The sequence below is a fragment of the Triticum aestivum genome, chromosome 4B (genome assembly GCF_018294505.1).
Source record: "Triticum aestivum cultivar Chinese Spring chromosome 4B, IWGSC CS RefSeq v2.1, whole genome shotgun sequence".
NCBI lineage: Eukaryota > Viridiplantae > Streptophyta > Magnoliopsida > Poales > Poaceae > Triticum > Triticum aestivum.
Window position 1 is genome coordinate 599,615,478 of NC_057804.1, and position 18,714 is coordinate 599,634,191.

Consider the following 18,714-nt stretch of genomic DNA (forward strand, 5'->3'; position numbering starts at 1 on the left):
TGAAACTTTCGTTTGCTTGAGGTGGCACTGACCGGGCACCCAGCTGCTGGTAGATTATCATACCTGGGTGATGATTGGTGCTATTTTAAGCAAAGCCTCATGAGCACTTAAAAGTCATTGGCGTCTCTCTCATGTTCACGCGCGTAAAAAAATATTCAAGCGAATGCTGCCACCAGATCGAACAAGATTGGTTAGCAAATGAGGCCTCTGTTTGCGGTTGCCGGAATTGTTTGCGTCCATTGACCTTTTCCTCGGATAAACAAATCCCAATCATTGGTGCTATTTTAATCAGATCAGAGAGCTGCTTTTCTCCAAGGTAGGTTACTTGCCGATATACTTCGGTGTGTACATATGGAGTAAGCGACAAATAATGTCTTTATTTACGTCGGCAAATATTGTCTTTATTTAACGCGACGGTTTAGTCTCCGGATCGTTTTGGCGTACGTGTGACTTCAGTTATGCTTATGCATATGCCGGTGTGAATTCACTACTCGTATGACCTTGGGGCTTGTTTTATAAGTCGATAAAAAGATACTATCAGAAAAAAAGGTAAAATACACTTGCCTGTCGTCAATACTTAAAACTCGGCATCTAGTAAAACTATTGGTGTTTTAAAGCTTAACAAATTTTTGGATATAAATTTCACTTCATGCGGGGTACTATATTTGGGTGATAATTGCAGTAAGGCAGGAGCACGTACGGTGTCATATATTTGGTTTAGATTTCCTTGTAAAAGTGACTTAAAAAACGGTACAAACGCAGACGCTCACATACACATGTCACTTACTCGAACGCATGCGCGTGTGAGCACCTATGACCGACTATCCACATATCTCAAGAGATATCATGTAGTTGAGGTACACCTGTCCCTACAAACACATCTGAGATATTAACCCAATACATCTCAAAATTGACGCTCACATGTACTCCTAGTAGCTGAGGCGCATATTATCCGTATGATATACAATGAGATTGATAAGTTCATTATATACTTCCTCCGTTTTAAAATAGATGACTCAACTTTATACTAACTTTAATACAAAGTTGGGTCATCTATTTTGGAACGGAGGAAGTACCTCATAGTTGACGGAACATCATCTTCCGCTGAATGGAAATCACTAAATAAACTAGAATAAATTCAAGAAAATGTGAGCACTCCTAACCAACTGAGCCACTCTCTATTCATTTGGAAAAGTGACTTCCATAGGACAGTACTCCCTCTCTAAACTAATATAAAAGCGTTTAGATCACTACTTTAATATTCTAAACGCTTTTATATTAGTTTACGGAGGAAGTACTTCTCATCCAACACAATGAACCATAATATCCCTCCAACTAATCCATTAGATATGTATATAGGCGCGTCAAGTTTTTGGTTTTGCACGCCAAAGTACACCAAAGTACAATTGTACGGAATGATGCTCCGTGTCCAACACATGTACACGGATGTCCCGAAACTAGCATTATCAGGCTGGTCATAGTGGGGAGTAACTTATACTAGTGTCATGCATATGACATTAGTCTAAGTTACTATCTCCATAGTGCAAAATAACATAGTAGTAGTGTCATAGATTGCTTCATTTATTAGCTCATAGACTCATATTGCCTCGGGAAGCGCTATGTTACAGTAACATATTATGTTACCACAAACACCTCTTTCCTCGTTAAATACTTGCCACATAAGCAAAATTGTCTTGGGGTGTCCCCACTATGGCTAGCCTCATACCGTCTGGTGCAGCCGAGGGTTGACCTTAAGCCCTTTACTAATCATTTCTTCGTAATAGAAACATTTAATCATTGGCGTTACTTTACTCGAGATGTCAGGAAACAAAGACATATTGGTCCTCAGCGTCATCTTCGTTAAACAACAGAAAGATAAGAATCTCAGCGAAATAATTGTGGTTTGACATTTCTATGGGCAATCTTTCAACTTTCAAGGATATATGACTAAGAAGAGTGAGGAGGAAAGTAATATATTTTTCATGCTGCTAGTGTGTAATCATCTACAGTACTTTCACCGTGTCTTCTCCGTGTCTAGGTGCATGACGTCATAGCGTTTTGTATGGAGCGCTAATATTCAGACAACACATATATTAGTCAAAATGTGCTAATAGCCACCCCTTTCGAAAGCCGCTAAAAAAAATCTGTTTATAGTGATAGATCAGTGCATAACAAGCTACCAAATCGTAGTCAATTTTAGTGCCACAACATGCCTATATGCATGATGTAAGAATGACAATAAAGCCGTCTTGATTTCTTTTCGTGTGCAGGAAGTATTTGATCATATTTTGGCACCAAATTTCGCTTGTTTATAGCATAATTGTTATGTAATGTTCATCCAAAATTTATATATGATACTACAAAAAATTGCAAAACAAAAATCATAGCTGGAAATGTTGCATTTTCCATATCGAGCGGACATCCATAGAGTGAGAAAAATGCATTCCTGACTCCCCGCGGCCCGCCTTGCATCTAACAGAAGTCCATATTACTGCCCATGCCAATCGCATCGTCCTCCAAAGCTCGCCACCACATCCCATCACCTCCTCTCTTACCTTGTCCCCCGCCGCTGTCGCTTCATCCTCAGCCATCGCCCACCGCCTCGCCGGTGACCCTCATGTCCACCGACCCCCTCCCGCGAGTTCGTTCACAGAGATGTTGTCAAAGCGCGAGAACGGGTCGGACGGCAATGGGCTAGGAGCCGAGGAAGGCATGCCTCAGTCGCCTCTATTCGCTATTTTTTTATACAACACATATATTGGTAAAAATGTGCTAATAGCCGCCCCATTCGAAAGCCGTTAAAAAAAGGTAGGTCTATGGTGATAGATCAGTGCATAACAAGCTACCAAATCATAGTGAATTCATTGCAAAAAAATGTACTGAATTTTAGTGCCAAAAGAAATTCATTGCAATTTTAAAAGAATGACAACAAAGCCGTCTTATTTCTTTTCGTGTGCAGGAAGTATATAATCATATTTTGGCGCCAGATCACACTTTTTTATAGAATTATTATGTAACAACAATAAAGCCTTTTGTCCTAAACAAGTTGGTTAGGCTAGAGCTGAAATCCATAAGATCTCACAAAAACTCATGGTTCATGCAGATGGATAGCAAGCTTCCATGCATCTCTGTTCATGACTAGTTTTTTGGTGATACTCCAGTCGTTGAAATCTCTCTTTACAGATACCTTCCATGTCAAGTTTGGTCTACCCGACCGCTCTTACATTATCAGCATGCTTTAGCCGTCCGCTATGCACTGGAGCTTCTGGAGGTCTGCGCTGAATATGCCCAAACCATCTGAGACGATGTTAAACAAACTTCTCTACAATCGATGCTACCCCAACTATACCTCGTATATCATCATTCCAAATGCCAGTGCAAAACCGTCAGCTCTAGATAGGGTGACGCGCGTGATCGGAAGTACCGGAACGGAGCCCACACGCACAAGTTACCCATATTCAGGCCTCCGGAGAGTAATACCCGACATCCAGCTTCTTGTTATTCATGGTGGAAGGATACCTTATGTGACGCAACACGATAGCGTTGATGAATTTGCTATCGAGAGTTGTTTCCACGAGAGTAGATGGGAAGGAGAGCCCCCTAGCCTCCACTATTTTAAAGAGAGAGATGCGATCTAGGTCGCCGCCACACCTGGCTTTGGAGTCAAGATGGTCGGCGGGTGTTTGCCCTCCTCTTTGGGCTCCCCTCTATAGTCGGGGCCCGCATGCCCCTTGGCAGGCTTTCTACTAGGCTCCTCTTGATGAGCCACCCCCGGTGTCATACACAGTCATCGGATCCGGTCTTTACTTGTGTGGCCATTCATTTTAACATGCGCATCTCCGCTACACCTAACTGTTGAACATGTCGTTTTTTAGTCGGCTAACACTCAGCGCCATACAACATGGCGGGTCAAATCATCATCTTATGTAACCTGCCTTTTAGCTTGTATGGCACTCTCTTTTCACAGAGAATGCCAGAAGTTTGGCACCACTTCATCCATCTAGTTTTGATTCGATTGTTCACGTTCTCATCGATATCATCATCCTTCTGTAGCATTGACTCCAAATATTAAAAGATGCCCTTCTGAGGCAACACCTAACGTTAACTCCTTCTCGTCGCTATTAGTACTGAAAGCGCACCTCATATTCATTCAGAATAAAAAAATATGATAAAAAAATGCAAAAAATATCGCAGCTGGAAATGTTGCATTTTCCATATCGAGCGGACATCCACAGGGGAGCTCCTATTTGCCGCATTCTGCGGCAAAAGGACGACCCTTCGCACAGGACGCGCCCGACTGGGCCGGCCCGTTAGGAAAATGCGCAAAAAAATAGCCGCACCTGCGAGCTGGGATTCAAACCATGGATCTCTGATTACTAAACTAACCATGCCATCCAGTACGCCTACAGAGTTTTGTTGACGGGTACATAGCCTGATGTCTAAAGAACTATGAGCAGCGGCGTAAACTGAACATTAGTTAAGAAATTGCAACCAAAAGTTCAGATTTCACACACCTTTTGGAAATTAAGGAATTTTGATAAATGCGAAGAATTTTGAAACATCTGAAGAAACTGCAAAAGACATTTCAAAATTCTCGACCATTTTTCCAAAAAGTGAACATTTTTTTAATTTGTACAAAAAACATGAAAAAGGTACATCTTTTGAAATTCGAAAAAAATTCTAAAACGCTAAAAAATAAATTTTCAGAACATTTGTAAAAACACATAAACTTTAATAAATTCCAGAACATTTTCCTAAAAAACACTAACTCTTTTCGAATTGGTGAATTTGAAAAAACTAGAACAAATTTTGAAATCTGGAACATTTTTTAAAAACCAAAACTGTTTTGAACTGCTGAACAAAAATTTAAAACGGGAACAAATTTTGAAATCCAGAACAAAATTTTGAAACTGGGTGCAATTTGAATATCCCGAACAATTTTGAAAATACAAACACTTTTTCTATATATGAAAAATTTAAATGGAATCATTTTTCTAAAACTTCAAAAAAAATCTAAAACACGAACATATTTTCTAAAGCGCGAACAATTTTTGAAACTTTGAACTTATTTGAAAAATGGCGAACATTTTTAAAATAATGAAAGAGTTTCGTAAACACAAATATATTTTCTAAAGCGCGACCAATTTTTGAAAATTTGAACATTTTTTGAAAAATTGGGAACATTTTTTGAAAAGTGAACGATTTTTGAACTCCTGAAAAATGGAGATTTTGAGGACAACATTTGAAATATGAACATTTTTCGAAATTTGTGAACATTTTTTTATAAAGGGAACAATTTTTCAAAATTTTGAATATTCATAGAAAAGTACAAAAAATATGAAAATCCTGGAATTTTTTTTGATTTATGAACAAAATAATGAAACACAACGATTGAAATAAATTTGAAAATGAAAAATTAGAAAGAAAAGAAATTGAAAAAAACGAAATAAACACAAAAGAAAAATAAACAGAAAGGAAAAAGGAGAGAAAAAAAAGGAAAAAGGAAAAAGAAAAAAAAGGAAAACGAAAAAAACAGAACAGGAAAAAACCCGGATAAGGAACCTTCTAGAAACCGGTTGGGAACCTCAAGAAGGTTCCCAAAACCGGGGACGTTGAAACAGTGAAACGGCCTGGCCCAGCTCGAACGATCCCTCGATCTCCCTGTGCGAAACCTCGGCAATTTGCCGCAAAGAGCGGCGAATAGGAAATTCCGATCCACAGAGCGAGAAAAATGCATTCCTGACTGCCCGCGGCCCGCCCTGCGTCTAACAGAAGTCCATATTACTGCCCACGGCCCACGGCCCACGCCCATCGCATCGTCCTCCAAAGCTCGCCACCGCATCCCGTCGCCTCCACTCTTACCTTGTCCCCCGCCGCTGCCGCTTCATCCTCAGCCATCGCCCACCGCCTCGCCGGTGACCCTCCCGTCCACCCCCCCCCCCCCCCCCCCCCCCACCCCCTCCGCCCGCGAGTTCGTTCAGGGAGATGTCGTCAAAGCGCGAGAACGGGTCGGACGGCGAGGGGCTCGGAGCCGAGGGAGGCGTGCCTCCGTCGCCTCTATACGCCGCCCCAGTCGTCTGCCTCCTCCGGTCCGCCGGGGACTTCGGCGCCGGCGCCTTCGTCGGAGGCGTCGTTGGATACGGTATTATCCCCATTCCCCAACCCCGCCCTTTTCTTCTCCCAGATAACTCTATTTCGCGTCGCTGCATTCATCATCTCCCTGATGTTGCTGTCCCCAAATTATCTGTTTTCGGAGTCAACTCTTATTAGGCCAGATAGTGATAGGAATTTCCCTTGCACTGACGCGTGCAATTCTCACCCGAATCCAAGCTTACGGAAATTCCTAGATAAGGTTATACAGCCTTGCTAGATATAGTGTTTTGCAGATAATTGCACATTGCGTGCAATACCTTTAGTTTGGTAGCCTGAATGTTTGTATGGTTTCTGCTAGTCTGAATGTTACTCCCTCCGTTCCTAAATATTTGTCTTTCTAGAGATTTCAACAAGTGACTACATACGGAGCAAATTGAGTGAATATACACTCTAAAATATGTCTATATACATCCGTATGTGGTAGTCCATTTGAAATCTCTAAACGGAGGGAGTAGATGCTAATTGTGTTTGTATGGTTTCACTAACTTGCATAACCTTTGTACTCTAGTTATTTTCCTCGTATAAAATCCTTATGTGGCTCACTCGGTTCTTTTTTCAGGGCAAGGTTTGATCACTAAGAAGGGCTTCAAGGGCTCACTCAGCAATGCAGGCTCGGCTGCCAAGGTTTGTTGTTCATAATGCTTGTGGGGATATGTTCTCTCACATTGAAAAATGTGCTATATCCCTTTTTTCCAGACTGGATGCTCATGATAGAAATTTCTTGAATTAGACTTTTGCAGTTCTCTCCGGCGTCCAGAGTTTCATTGTGTGCTTATTGAAAAAGCTACGCGGGAAAGATGATCGTAAGTTTACTTTTGCCTTTCTATTTGTGTGTTGGAATCTTGATGGTTGAACATATAGTATGAACTCAACTGACATGTTCCTTTGACAGTTGTCAATTCTGGCATTGCTGGATGTTGCACTGGCCTTGCCTTGAGCTTTCCAGGTACATTTATGTTGAACTAATGTTACTTAGTGACAAACTGACAATGATTTTGTCTGGTTACTGTACCTAATATGAAAAGGATGGTGTATGATATTGGGTATCATTACCATTTTCTGTTAGTACTTACTAGCCGAGAACTTGTTTTTGTTTATACTGTACAAAATATTTGGTGTTCTGGCTACTTGATTGTTCAACAGTTATTTTTTTCTGAAAATCTAGCAACGCTGAAGTGTTATGTGTAAATTCTTGGTTGGCAATCTGTATAAAACTCTTACTTCCTAAAACTGTATGGTTAGGACAATAATTTGCATTTGGTAAACTGTGTAGCATGTAGGTAGTCCATTGAGCGTAAGTTATATGTTGTGGGCTTGTAGTTCTTGAATTGGATTTCAAGTGATACTTATTTAGAGAGATCAGGTGTGAATTTAAACTGAATTTTGTCTATAAATGCATGACTGCATTGCTTCCTGTAATTGTTGTATTTTATCAAAGCTGGTTTCCAAGAGGTTCAGTATCATGTCTAAGAAATTAACAAAATCAAGATACCTTTACTCAGGAGACACTTGACTACTTGAGTGTGTGTTTTGCTTGTTATTGGAGTCTTGCACCCACTGGATATGACTGGACAGGGTCCAACTAACTGATACGGAGTAGATGACACTTGAAACAACAATCACTCATGCATCTGTAGTGCTGATTTGCACATTTTGTTCAGAACAATTCGCTGCAATGTTCAGTTTCAGTTGGTGCTCATGTGTAATACGTTACCTGAAAAAGGTCAGTAGTAATATTAATGGCTAGCTGGACACGTAGTTATGCATGCATCTCTTGTTAGCTCAAAACTGCACCGCTATGTCGCTTTACCGGCACATATGTTGTACCTGCATTGCATTTTTCCTGTATTCAAGTGTCTTAAGGAGGGATGAGCCTATAGCTGGCACATTGGAAGGATGTTTCAAGATTTATTTTTTGTTTGTGGACTCATTTGTGCATGTGCGCCCAAGCTGCTCTTTAGAATCCATTATTAATAGCAGTCTATCTCTTAACTATTGGAGCTTTGGCTACATCATTTTCTCATGCGGTTTGGTTCTATCATTTTCTCATGCGGTTTGGTTCTATTATTCTCTTAACCCAGGAACACCTCAAGCATTGCTTCAGAGCTGCGCCACCTTCGCAGCATTCTCTTGCATAATGGAGGGGCTGAACAAGCAGCAGGCTGCAATGGCCCACACGCTCCGAGGAAACGCTCTGACCTTTGCGCACGAGAAAGGCGGCGTTCTCCCCCCTTTCATGCTTCCGCCAATTCTCGACGCATCAGATGCTCTAGCTTCATGCTGCCAGACCTTGGTGAAGCCCAAGCACTAGGCAACATCGTAGGGAGAGAAAGAGAGATGATCAGTAAAAACCTTAGCTCCAGACTTCCTTCGCGTATGTAGATTCGTTTCTGGAATTGTCAAGAGTGTAGATTTGCTTCCTTGCCAGGTTTTTCTTGCTGCAGAACGCTGTATGTGCTTCTTTGAGATTGTAGCTGATAAGAATTATGAAATTTCCGTCGCCCGACCTTCGTGTTCGTGCTTCTGTTAACATCTGAGATATGGTTTGTGACAGTAAGAATGAAGTGATGGCGGTTCTTCAGATTCTGAATATCTCTTATCCATACTGTATAACCACTGGTATTTTTACATTGCACTAGAATCCTACTGATTGCTCTGAAGTACGAACTCACTGGCCTAAAATTGAAGCTGCCAGTGGTCGACGAGATTGATTTGCAGAGGCCGGTGCGCCTAATGAATAATTCAGGCTGCAGCTGCCGGCGTCCACTTCACCACTCTGACCTCGCCGGACTTGTCCCCGGTGAAGATCACACCGGGGGTCCTGAGTGACATTGCTGTGACCTCGCCGTTGCAGCGAATCTGCCCTCTGGGCTTGAACGACGGGAGGTCGCAGACTCGGACGACTCCGTCGCCGCGCGAGACGAGCAGGACGGGCTTCTTGTCGGCGTCGTGCGTCCCGTCCATGGCGACCACCCGCTCGCCTTCTTCTCTGTGGGTGTAGTGCACCTCCAGCTCGGGCTCGACGTCGCCGGCGCGGTCCGGCTTGGACCTCCATGCCTTCACGGTGCCGTCGACGGACGAGGAGAGCAGGAAACGGTCCCAGCACAGCAGCGCGGTGACCATGGACGCGTGGCCGGCGAAGCTGCAGACGCACCGGCGCGTCTCGAGGTCCCAGACCCTGATGCCGCCGTCCGCCGCGCCGGAGTAGAGCGCGCCCTTCCCCTGGGCCAGCGACGCGACGGCGTGCCCGTCGTGGCCCGCGAGCGCGGCGACCTCGTCGAACCGCTGGCGCCCTGGGTCCAGCCTCCACATGTAGATGGCGCCGTCCTCCACGCCGGCGAAGAGGCGCTCGTCGTCCTCTGCAAGTAGGGCAGTGACCTGCGCGGCGGCGACGGGCAGCCGCAGCCGCAGCTCCTCGCCGCTCCCCGCTTGGAACGCCCTGACGGCGCCGCGGACGCGGACGAGCACCCACGGGCCCATGGCGATCAGGCGGCCCACCTCCCCTTCCTGCACCGGCGCGACGCGGACGCACTGCCCGGTAGCGCAGTCCCAGGCGCGCACCGTGCCGTCCAGGCTGCCGGAGAAGAGCTTGCCGGACCCTTCGGGAACGGCGACGCCGGTGACCGCCTTGGAGTGGCCCTCGAGCCGGGCGACGCCGCGGATGCCGTCGCCTACGCACCACGCGCCACTGCCGGGTGGTTCCTGGACGCGCTCGGGAGGCGGCAAAGGGACCGCGGCCTCGCGGGCATTGGTTGCGGGGCTGGGTTTGGCCTTCGTCGGCGGCGGCACCGGAGGAACCGCAGCCTCTCCTTCATCGGTTGTGGCGCTGGGCTTGGCGATTTTGGAGGAGGTGTTGACCCAGGTGTTGCTGCGCTTCTTGGCGACGACGACGACCGGCGGCGGCGGCGCCGGATCGGCGTGGAGGAACCGGCAGGGGTTCCGGCCGCAGTGGCCGGACTTCCAGTAGCGGCAGACCGGCGGGGGCGCGGTGCCGGGACACGCAGGATCGGCGCGGCGCAGCTGATGCGAGGCGGGCGGGAGGGGTTGGCGGCGCTGCACGGCCGCCATGGAGGGAGGCGGCGATCGAATGGGAGTTGGGGAATTCCGGGTTCGCGTTCAGCTATATGTAAGATCGGCAACGGGCCCGAGCCCGGCTCCTCCGGTTCGTGCCAGTAGTACTACTTACCGACTCCGGTATGCAAAGTGCACACGGCAGCGCGTTGGTGGCTTTGCAATAAAAATCCCTAGATTACACCGTGAAATTACATTATTTTTTTACAATTAATGTGCATTAGGTTTCTCTGGTATTTAATTTTGAGAAAGAGATGTATCACACCATATCAAAAACATAACCATATCTTTGTGCTCCCTCCGTTCCGAAATATGTCTTTTTAAAGATTTCAACAAGTGAATACATAGGAGCAAAATGAGTATATATACTTTCGTATGTGGTACTTCATTTGATATCTCTAAAAAGAGAAGTATTTAGGAACGGAGAGAGTAGAAGACAAACATGACGGTTTCATCCTCTTATACCATGGTAAAGGGATAGCAATAGACTCCACGCCTAGTGAACGCGAGGGCGTGTTTGGTGGCCTTCTCACCCTTGTTCTCCACCGAGACATGCTGACTCTAGACATGTCCGAGTACATACCTATTGGCGTGGTAGCATCCATGCCAAGCTGACATTTTGTTTGATAGCATGTATATGAGTTTGGTGTGGTTACTTCATTCCTGATATTGCAAGAATGCCACCACAATCATGTACTCTTTCTGTAAGGCCCTGTTTGTTTGGGCTTCTGCTTTTGCTTTTGCGGCCTTTTCATTTTGACCAAAAAGACATAAAAGCTCCTAAATAGATTCTTTTGGGGCTTTTATGGCTTTTGATGAGGGCCTAAGACATTTAGATCATTACTTTAGTGATCTAAAATGTCATGTATTAATTTACAAAGGGAGTAAGAATGGAAAAAAAATGCATTTTATACAGAGTTCCAGCAAGATTTCAACATAAGTAAATATTTGCACAAAAGTTTAGATAATATCAAGACATGGAAAACATTGAACCAAGTATCAAAGAACAAGGCAAACAACATTACTGCTCTTTCCAATGTCCTCTCTGACATCTACTCCCTCCGTCCCAAAATATAAGAACGTTTTTTCAAGCTATGTTAGCTTGAAAAATATTCTTATATTATGAGACGAAGGGAGTCTTATATAACTTTAGAATGTAATATTTTTTTTTGCAGAAATTCATTGTTTTGCCACCAAACACATAAGAATGCAAGCTATTGAACATTCAAGCCTCCTTCAAAATTCTCATGGACTCCACCAAACACGCCACGGGTAACTTAAGCAATTCAGTCTCAGGTTGTCATGGACGAAACATTTCCTTTTTCAAAATTCTCGCAAGGGTAAGAGTAATCATGCTGGAAAAGCAGGTAATGAGAGTTCAACTGATTGTGCCTTTGATATAACTCGAAAAATACAGATACAAAGGGCAAATGGAGAAACACATGTCCTCTCTGCAGATAACTCCATAGTTCTGGTGACAACAGAAATGCAATTCTCATAGTAGGCAAGCTGTGTATGATGATACTAATAGTCTAATACTACCACTCATTTAACTGCCCACTCATCATGACTGATATCAACCAAGGGTTCCTCCGACAGGTCCATCCTCAGTTCGTCATATGTATGCTGGCCTCGACTTGCTTGGCGGTTAACAGGGCACGGACTTCGGTATCTTGATCGGCCATCTCGGCGGCTGCCTGCCCGTAGGTATTCTCCTTCTTGGGGCATGCGCCAGCTTCGAGCAAAAGCTTGACGGTGTCCATGTGTTCCCCTCTGGCAGCATGGTGGAGTGGCTGCACGGAGCAAACACATAAGGTTATAAGACCACGCCGATGGCACATTTGCTGCAAAATCAACATGGCTGGCATATGATCGAGTGGTCAAGAGGGCTTACAGTATCGCCTTCAGCATCAACGGTGTTGAGCATTCGCGTTGCACAACCCTCAGCATTTGCAGCAAAACTGAGAATGTACCGAACTATCTCAGTGAAGCCTGTACAAAGAGTGTCAGTAAATAAACTAAACACATTGAGTGCAAAAAGGAAAAAAAACAGCTCACTGCAATTAAAAGAATGCATACCTCCAGCACAAGCATCATGGAGAGGAATTGCCCCTTCTTCATCTTTGCACTCTAAGTTTGCTCCACGTTCCAGCAGTAGCTGACAAGATGAACCTGGTTAGATACAACCATTGAGCGGAGAAAAATGACTAAAAAGGCCAAGGAAAATGTAAACCTGCACGCAAGGTAGATGCCCATATAAGCATGCCAGGTGAAGCACAGTATCACCATCTTCAACTGGATCATCAATGCTGCCACCATAGTTATCTGCGTAAACATAACAGTGGAATCTAAATAAAGAGCTCCATCGATATCAGCCACATATGCAGGCATGTTTTTTTCTGTTGCAAATAATTGGCAAAAACACCACCATTAAAGCAGGTTAGACTGACCAAAAAAAGTAAAGTATGAAGACAAAATAGTTTAGCAACAAGAGTTTTGAACCAGTGCAGCAATATGGCCCGACACACTGAGATGGTTAGACAATCACCATACGGACCTCAACTAATCGTTATATGATTGTAACACTGCAAGAGTGAGATCTGATAACGATCACTTAGACAAACTTGAAGAGAGAACTTGACAATAACCATGTAAGATAAGCATCCAACCTATGTACCCAGCTCTACCCCAGCAATAGCATTTCCCTTGTTTAAGTTTCAATTTAAGAACTATTAATTTACGTATGCTAGTACAAGACTAAAAAACATAGAAGTACTTTCTTTTTACGAATATATGTTCCTAAACAATGGAGATTATATCCTTACAAATTTCAAGTTAACCATAAAAATCACCACAAGGGGGTGTTCTGAAGATGAGACCCAATGAAGATTGATAACATTCATGGGGAAGGTCTGATTGGTTTGCTGCCCATACTAGCCCTGCCAAAAAATCGGGTGCCTATCAAATCTTGGTCATTGTCTGGTTTGCAGTCAAATTTTTGGTTGCCAATGGGTGTCCACCATTCCTCTCACAGATTATTGCTAAATAGTTGGCCAAATGAGGGTGAGGAATTCCTTGACCAAAAAAGTGGCAAGCCAACTCTTACCAACATTTGGTAGGCTAGTGTGGGCATCAACCAAACACAGCCGACATGCCAGCCAAGCAAGCATAGCAAGCAATTCAGATAAACAAGCTAAGATTCCCAAACTAGAGTTGTCCTTCAAATTTTCTAGGGTTAGGCAAGGAAATTTAAATTGTGTTTGACATAATAGGATGGCTTTTAAAAAGTGCCTGTGTTTTGCTAATTTTAGAAAACCAACTGATAGACAAATATCATCTCAAGAGCCATACAGCAAATTGTTTCATTCCATTAAACACTAACAAATGTTTTTCTCCAACAAACATTTTGTTGCTTCCTTGGCATAATACAGCATCCCCTGTCTCCCACAAAGATAAAATAAAAAGTACAGCATTACCCGGATGGCTCTAAATCGATTGCAATAATAAGAGATTCCATTGGCAGGTTAAGTCGCCACGTTTTCAACAACATATATGTCCTAGATTCCAGCAACAAAATTTATAGCTTATCATACATATATGTGGTAATTCCACACGCAGAAATGCATCCTAGTGCTACTGGATTAAGTGAAGACTTTGCTCCTGGGTCATTGAGCTGATGGAAGCACACAGAGGGCGTGTGCAGAAGCGACCCAAACACAACTCATACATCGCAATCATCCAACACAAGACTTGCACCAGGAAAATCCAGGTAGAAAATACAACCCGATCCGCTGACAAGTGACAAGGCCATAGGTTCAGGCAGGATCACTAAACTATACGCTGAAACATCTGCAATTTTCACGGGGACGCCATGAAAAGCGGCGGTCTGGCTAGTGAATTAATCGATACAGTACGCGTACTCTGCTCTAATCAAACAACCTCGTAGAACCCTAAAAGTATAATCCAGATTCAGGGGGGCGGAATTAAGCCTGTACCGAGCGCGGTGCGGAGGGCGTTGACGTCGCCGTTCTGGGCGGCGTCGGAGAGGGCCTGGAGGTGGGGAGGCAGCGGCGCCTCCTCGTCGTCGGAGGGGGCGACGAAGGCGCCGGCCTGGTCGGCGACGTCGTCATCCTCGACGAGGCCGTTGCGGCCGCCGGGGACTGCCATCTGCGGCGAGGCCTCGCTGGGTCTGGGTCTCCGCGCGCCTGGGCTTCGGTGGGCTCGCGAGCGTGTGCTGCGCTCTGACGGCGGCTGCGGTCGAGACTTGTGTCGAGAGCCCACGGGGACGAAAAACCTACCTAGGCGGCGTGTGCCCTTTATCTGGCGACGTCGGATCAGGAACAAACGCTCTAGATCATACGGAACAAAATGATCATATGCAGGAAATAGATAGTTAGGTCATCCTAGCCCTAAGAGCATCTCGAGCCTTTCGCGCCCGGAGCGTTTTTAGGCGGAAAATAGCGCGTCTTGGTGGCTTGTCGGCACTATTTTCGATGTCGGGGCTCTGGTTCCCAGCCGTCCCCCAAGTTGCGGCCCCAGCTGCCGAGTTTCAACTCAGATTCGGCACAAATTCGTTACACTTCGGCACAAATTCAATAAATAAATATTTTTTATCACATAGTTCATCACAGAAATCCATACAAATCAAATAGTTTAATGGCGCAAGCTCATAATTCAAACACGAATTAAAACACATCAAACTATGTGTTGCCCTTGAGCCTTCATAGGTGCTCCACCAGATCGTGTTGTAGTTCTTGATGCACTTGTAGGTCTCGGATCTCCTGACGTATATTGAGAAAGGCAACCCATGCCGCTGGTACCTGGTGATCAACAGTTGCAAGAGGACCCTGCCTGAAATATGGTTCAGTGTCAAACACTGGCTCGCCCTGCTCGCTCCCAATAATCATGTTGTGCAAGATGACACAACAATTCATCACCTCCCACATCTGATATTTCGACCAGGTTAGAGCGGGGTACCGGACAACAGCAAATCGAGATTGGAGCACACCAAATGCCCGCTCGAGATCCTTCCTGCAAGCCTCCTGACACTTAGCAAAGTAGGAGTTATTGCCTCCTGGACTGGGTTTGAGATAGTCTTCACAAATGTTGACCATCTTGGATAGATGTCATCTACTAGGTAGTATCCCTTATTGTAGTGGCGCCCATTGACGTCTAAGTTCATCGGAGGAGCATGACCTTCAACAAGCTTGCCAAAGACATTTGAGCACTGCAGGACACTGATGTCATTGTGAGTTCCTGACATACCAAAGAAGGAGTGCCAAATCCAGAGGTCATGTGTAGATACTGCCTCAAGTACCACACTGCAACCTACTTTCGCGCCTTTGTACATCCCCTACCAAGCAAATGGACAGTTTTTCCATACCCAATGCATGCAGTGGATGCTTCCAAGCATCCGAGGAAATCCTCCTGCTTCATTCTGTGCTAGGATCTGAGCAGTGTTTCAGCATTGGGCGATCGTAAGTACTGTGGTCCAAACACTTCCACCACTACCCTGCAAAACTTGTACAAACACTCAATGGTGATGGACTCGGCCATGCGTCCATAGTCTTCTTGTATATCACCGGGAGCTCCATATGCAAGCATCCTCATAGCCATCGTGCACTTCTGGAGTGAGGAGAATCCAACTGGGCCGGTGCAATCCCTCTTTCAAATGAAATAGTTGTCGAACTCCCGGATGGCACTCACAATCTTGAGGAAGAGCTTCCGGCTCATCCGATAACGGCGCTGAAATACTTTCTCGCCGTGTAGTGGATCATTGGCGAAGTAGTCGGCATAGAGGAAGCAATAGCCCTCCATTTGATGCCTCTGCTTGCTCTTGTGGCGGCCCGGTGCTGAGCCACCTTGCAACGACTTTGCATTCTTCACGAACAGGCCGGACAGAGCGGCGAGGATCATGAGGTGTTCTTCGTCGTCGGTGTTGGCCTAGCTTCCTCCTCCATCAGAGCTGCGAACGCCTCCTCGTCGTCGGAGTCCATCGTCGAGCAAGCAAATCGTCGAACACCTCATGGGCGTGGTGGGCGGGTAGCCGCCGGTATCCTCGCATGCGTGGTCAAAATCCTGGAAAGATCGACCAGGAGCGGGATGGAGGCTGTCGCGGCGAAACCCTCTCTTTTAGGCGAGGGAATGGCCTTTCTAGCAGCGGAGTAGCGGTTGTGGGCAGAGAGGTGGCGCTGGTATCGGCATGGCGGCGAAAAGGGAAGTGGTGTTCTTCTGCGCGTGGGTCGAATCTGGGCGGGGAAAATGCGTTTTTCGCCTGACAGTGGTGCTCCACGCGCCACTTTTCCTTTCGCCGGAGCCTCCAAGTGCCCCCTAGTGCGATGGGGTTCGGCCTGGGATCGCCGGGCGCAAAATGGCCTGGATCGATGGAATTTGACGTCCTGGGGGCGCGACTGGGCGAATTTTTTTGCGCCGGTAGAAAAAAAGGCGCCGTGGGGGCCAGTTGGGGGTGCGGCTGGAGATGCTCGAAGGCACACCCCTATTTTGACACCCCTCTCCTCTTTCATACTATCCCTCTTTTCTTCATCCTCCCGTCTCATTGTGTTTCCATGAGTTTGACGGTAGTGTCTTCCCCCATTCCATATTGCCGCCCTCTTAGGAACTTAGGAGAAGATGCTTGGAGGTGTTGCCAACAACCTTGTGATTTCGACCCTTGCCATGATTGTAGCCGGTCATTGCATCGTTGGCACACCATTGCTATAGTCAATCAGTCACCATTGTCATAACCCATTGCGTAAGGCGATGATCGGTGAAAACCGCACCGAACAATTATTATGAGGGGTAATAAGATATGTGAATAGAAATCTACCTTACTAATTTGCTCACATAAAACAAAATGATCAATAGTGGAGAAGGATTTACCTTTAAAAGTTTTTGGAATCTTTAGGTTTTGTTTCCTCTTGTAAGCAACAACTTTCTCCATTGAAATGATCTAGATGACGACTAGAGGGGGGTGAATAGGAGTTTTAAAACTTTTATGGATTTGGCTTTATCCTAATGCGGAATTAAACTAACGGATACTTTTTAAGCACAAATCCTAAATATGCCTAGGCTCAACTAAGTGCACCAACAACCTATGCTAAACAAGATATGCACTTAAGCAAACTAGCAAGCACAAACTATATCACAAGATATGGAAATGAAGGAACAACTAAACAATTCAACTAGCACAAGATATATCAATATGAGCAAGTATGAATTGTGGAAAGTAAAGGGTGTGGGTATGAGATAACCACAAGTGAGTCAGGGACGCAGATTTATCCCGAAGTTCACACTCGTGAGAGTGCTAATATCCGTTAGAGCAGTGTCGAAGCCAAAGCTCCGGGGCGTCACCAAGTGACTCACCGTATTCTCCCTTTCGAGTCACCCCCAACGGATGAGCCTCGGCTCACTCGGGGTTGGTCTTGAAGGCGAACACCACACCTTTACAATCTTCTCCAGAGCACACCACAACCATGGAAGCTTCCGGAGGAACTTGACCACCCAGGCCACTTCACACCCTTCCCCATAGCACACCACAAAATGAAGCTTCCGGAGGAACCTTGGCCACTTAGGCCTCTTCACAAACTTCTCAAAGATCTCACAGAACCGTCTAGGAGGCGAAGCCTCCAAGAGTAATAAACTCACGGTCTCTCACTCGAACAAATCGATGTGGGGAGCTCAAACGAATGCTACAAATGCAATGCAAGGTCAAGCAACAAATGCTCAACTCACTCTCTCAAGAAAGTGGGAGATTGAAGAGAGGGGATGCAATGGAGGAAATCAACAAATGACTCCAAGATCCATCCACAGATCCCCCTTAACTTAGAGGGGAGATAGGGGTTTGGGAGAGGTGGTAAGAGGCTCAAAATGATGTTTAAAATGTGAACCAACAGCCCCCCAACCGGTGGGAGGAAGGAGCCCTTAAATAGACAAAACCCAAAACTAGCCGTTGGGGCTCAACGGGCAGTTCCTGGACACCCCGTGCCCATGGGGGTTTAGGCCCCGTGCCCACGGGGTCCCATGTGCATGGTTACACGCCCGTGTGCATGGGGCCCCATGCCAACGGGGGTCAAGAACCCTGTGTCCACGGGGTACTCAGGACAGCCTACAGCAGCCCACTAAAACAATGATAACTTTGGCATACGGACTTTGAATACGATGATCTTGTGCTTGTTTCGAAGATATGGAAAAGCCAAAGGTCCTCACATAGAGAACCACCCAAGATCAACAAGAAATAGTGATGCGGGTAATGCAAAGGTTTGAGCTATCTGCATGTGACGTGATCAAGCTACTTGCCTGAGAGTCCCTCTTGATAGTACGACTATCAAACCTACTATCTGGTCTCCCACCAAGCACTATGAGACCGGAAAAAGTAGGAAAACCTAGCTAAGTTATACCTTTGCCTTGCATATTCAACTTGAGCTTGGTGATGACTTCAATGCTTGTCTCAAGTTGGAATCCCATTCTTGTCCACAACCACTTGATGAAGAT

The 18,714-nt window shown here is 45.6% G+C and overlaps 3 protein-coding genes across 3 annotated transcripts; 1 reads left to right on the forward strand and 2 right to left on the reverse strand.

Annotated features, from left to right (window-relative positions):
* Positions 1–5,940: 5,940 nt before the first annotated feature.
* On the forward strand, positions 5,941–8,734 carry LOC123093490 (mitochondrial import inner membrane translocase subunit TIM22-3). The gene is made up of 5 exons (XM_044515468.1): positions 5,941–6,142; positions 6,713–6,777; positions 6,884–6,956; positions 7,046–7,099; positions 8,235–8,734. The coding sequence occupies exons 1-5, from the start codon at positions 5,986–5,988 to the stop codon at positions 8,462–8,464; spliced, it is 579 nt and encodes a 192-aa protein (XP_044371403.1). The 5' UTR covers positions 5,941–5,985; the 3' UTR covers positions 8,465–8,734.
* LOC123093489 (zinc finger CCCH domain-containing protein 48) lies at positions 8,722–10,715 on the reverse strand. The gene has a single exon (XM_044515467.1). It carries the CDS (start codon positions 10,219–10,221, stop codon positions 8,896–8,898), a length of 1,326 nt encoding a protein of 441 aa, XP_044371402.1. The 5' UTR covers positions 10,222–10,715; the 3' UTR covers positions 8,722–8,895.
* Positions 10,716–11,595: 880 nt separating this feature from the next.
* LOC123093491 (ankyrin repeat and SOCS box protein 10) lies at positions 11,596–14,524 on the reverse strand. The gene is made up of 5 exons (XM_044515469.1): positions 14,220–14,524; positions 12,458–12,549; positions 12,304–12,382; positions 12,119–12,216; positions 11,596–12,017 (listed from the first exon to the last, which is right to left on the reverse strand). The coding sequence occupies exons 1-5, from the start codon at positions 14,389–14,391 to the stop codon at positions 11,832–11,834; spliced, it is 627 nt and encodes a 208-aa protein (XP_044371404.1). The 5' UTR covers positions 14,392–14,524; the 3' UTR covers positions 11,596–11,831.
* Between the last annotated feature and the right edge of the window lie 4,190 nt (positions 14,525–18,714).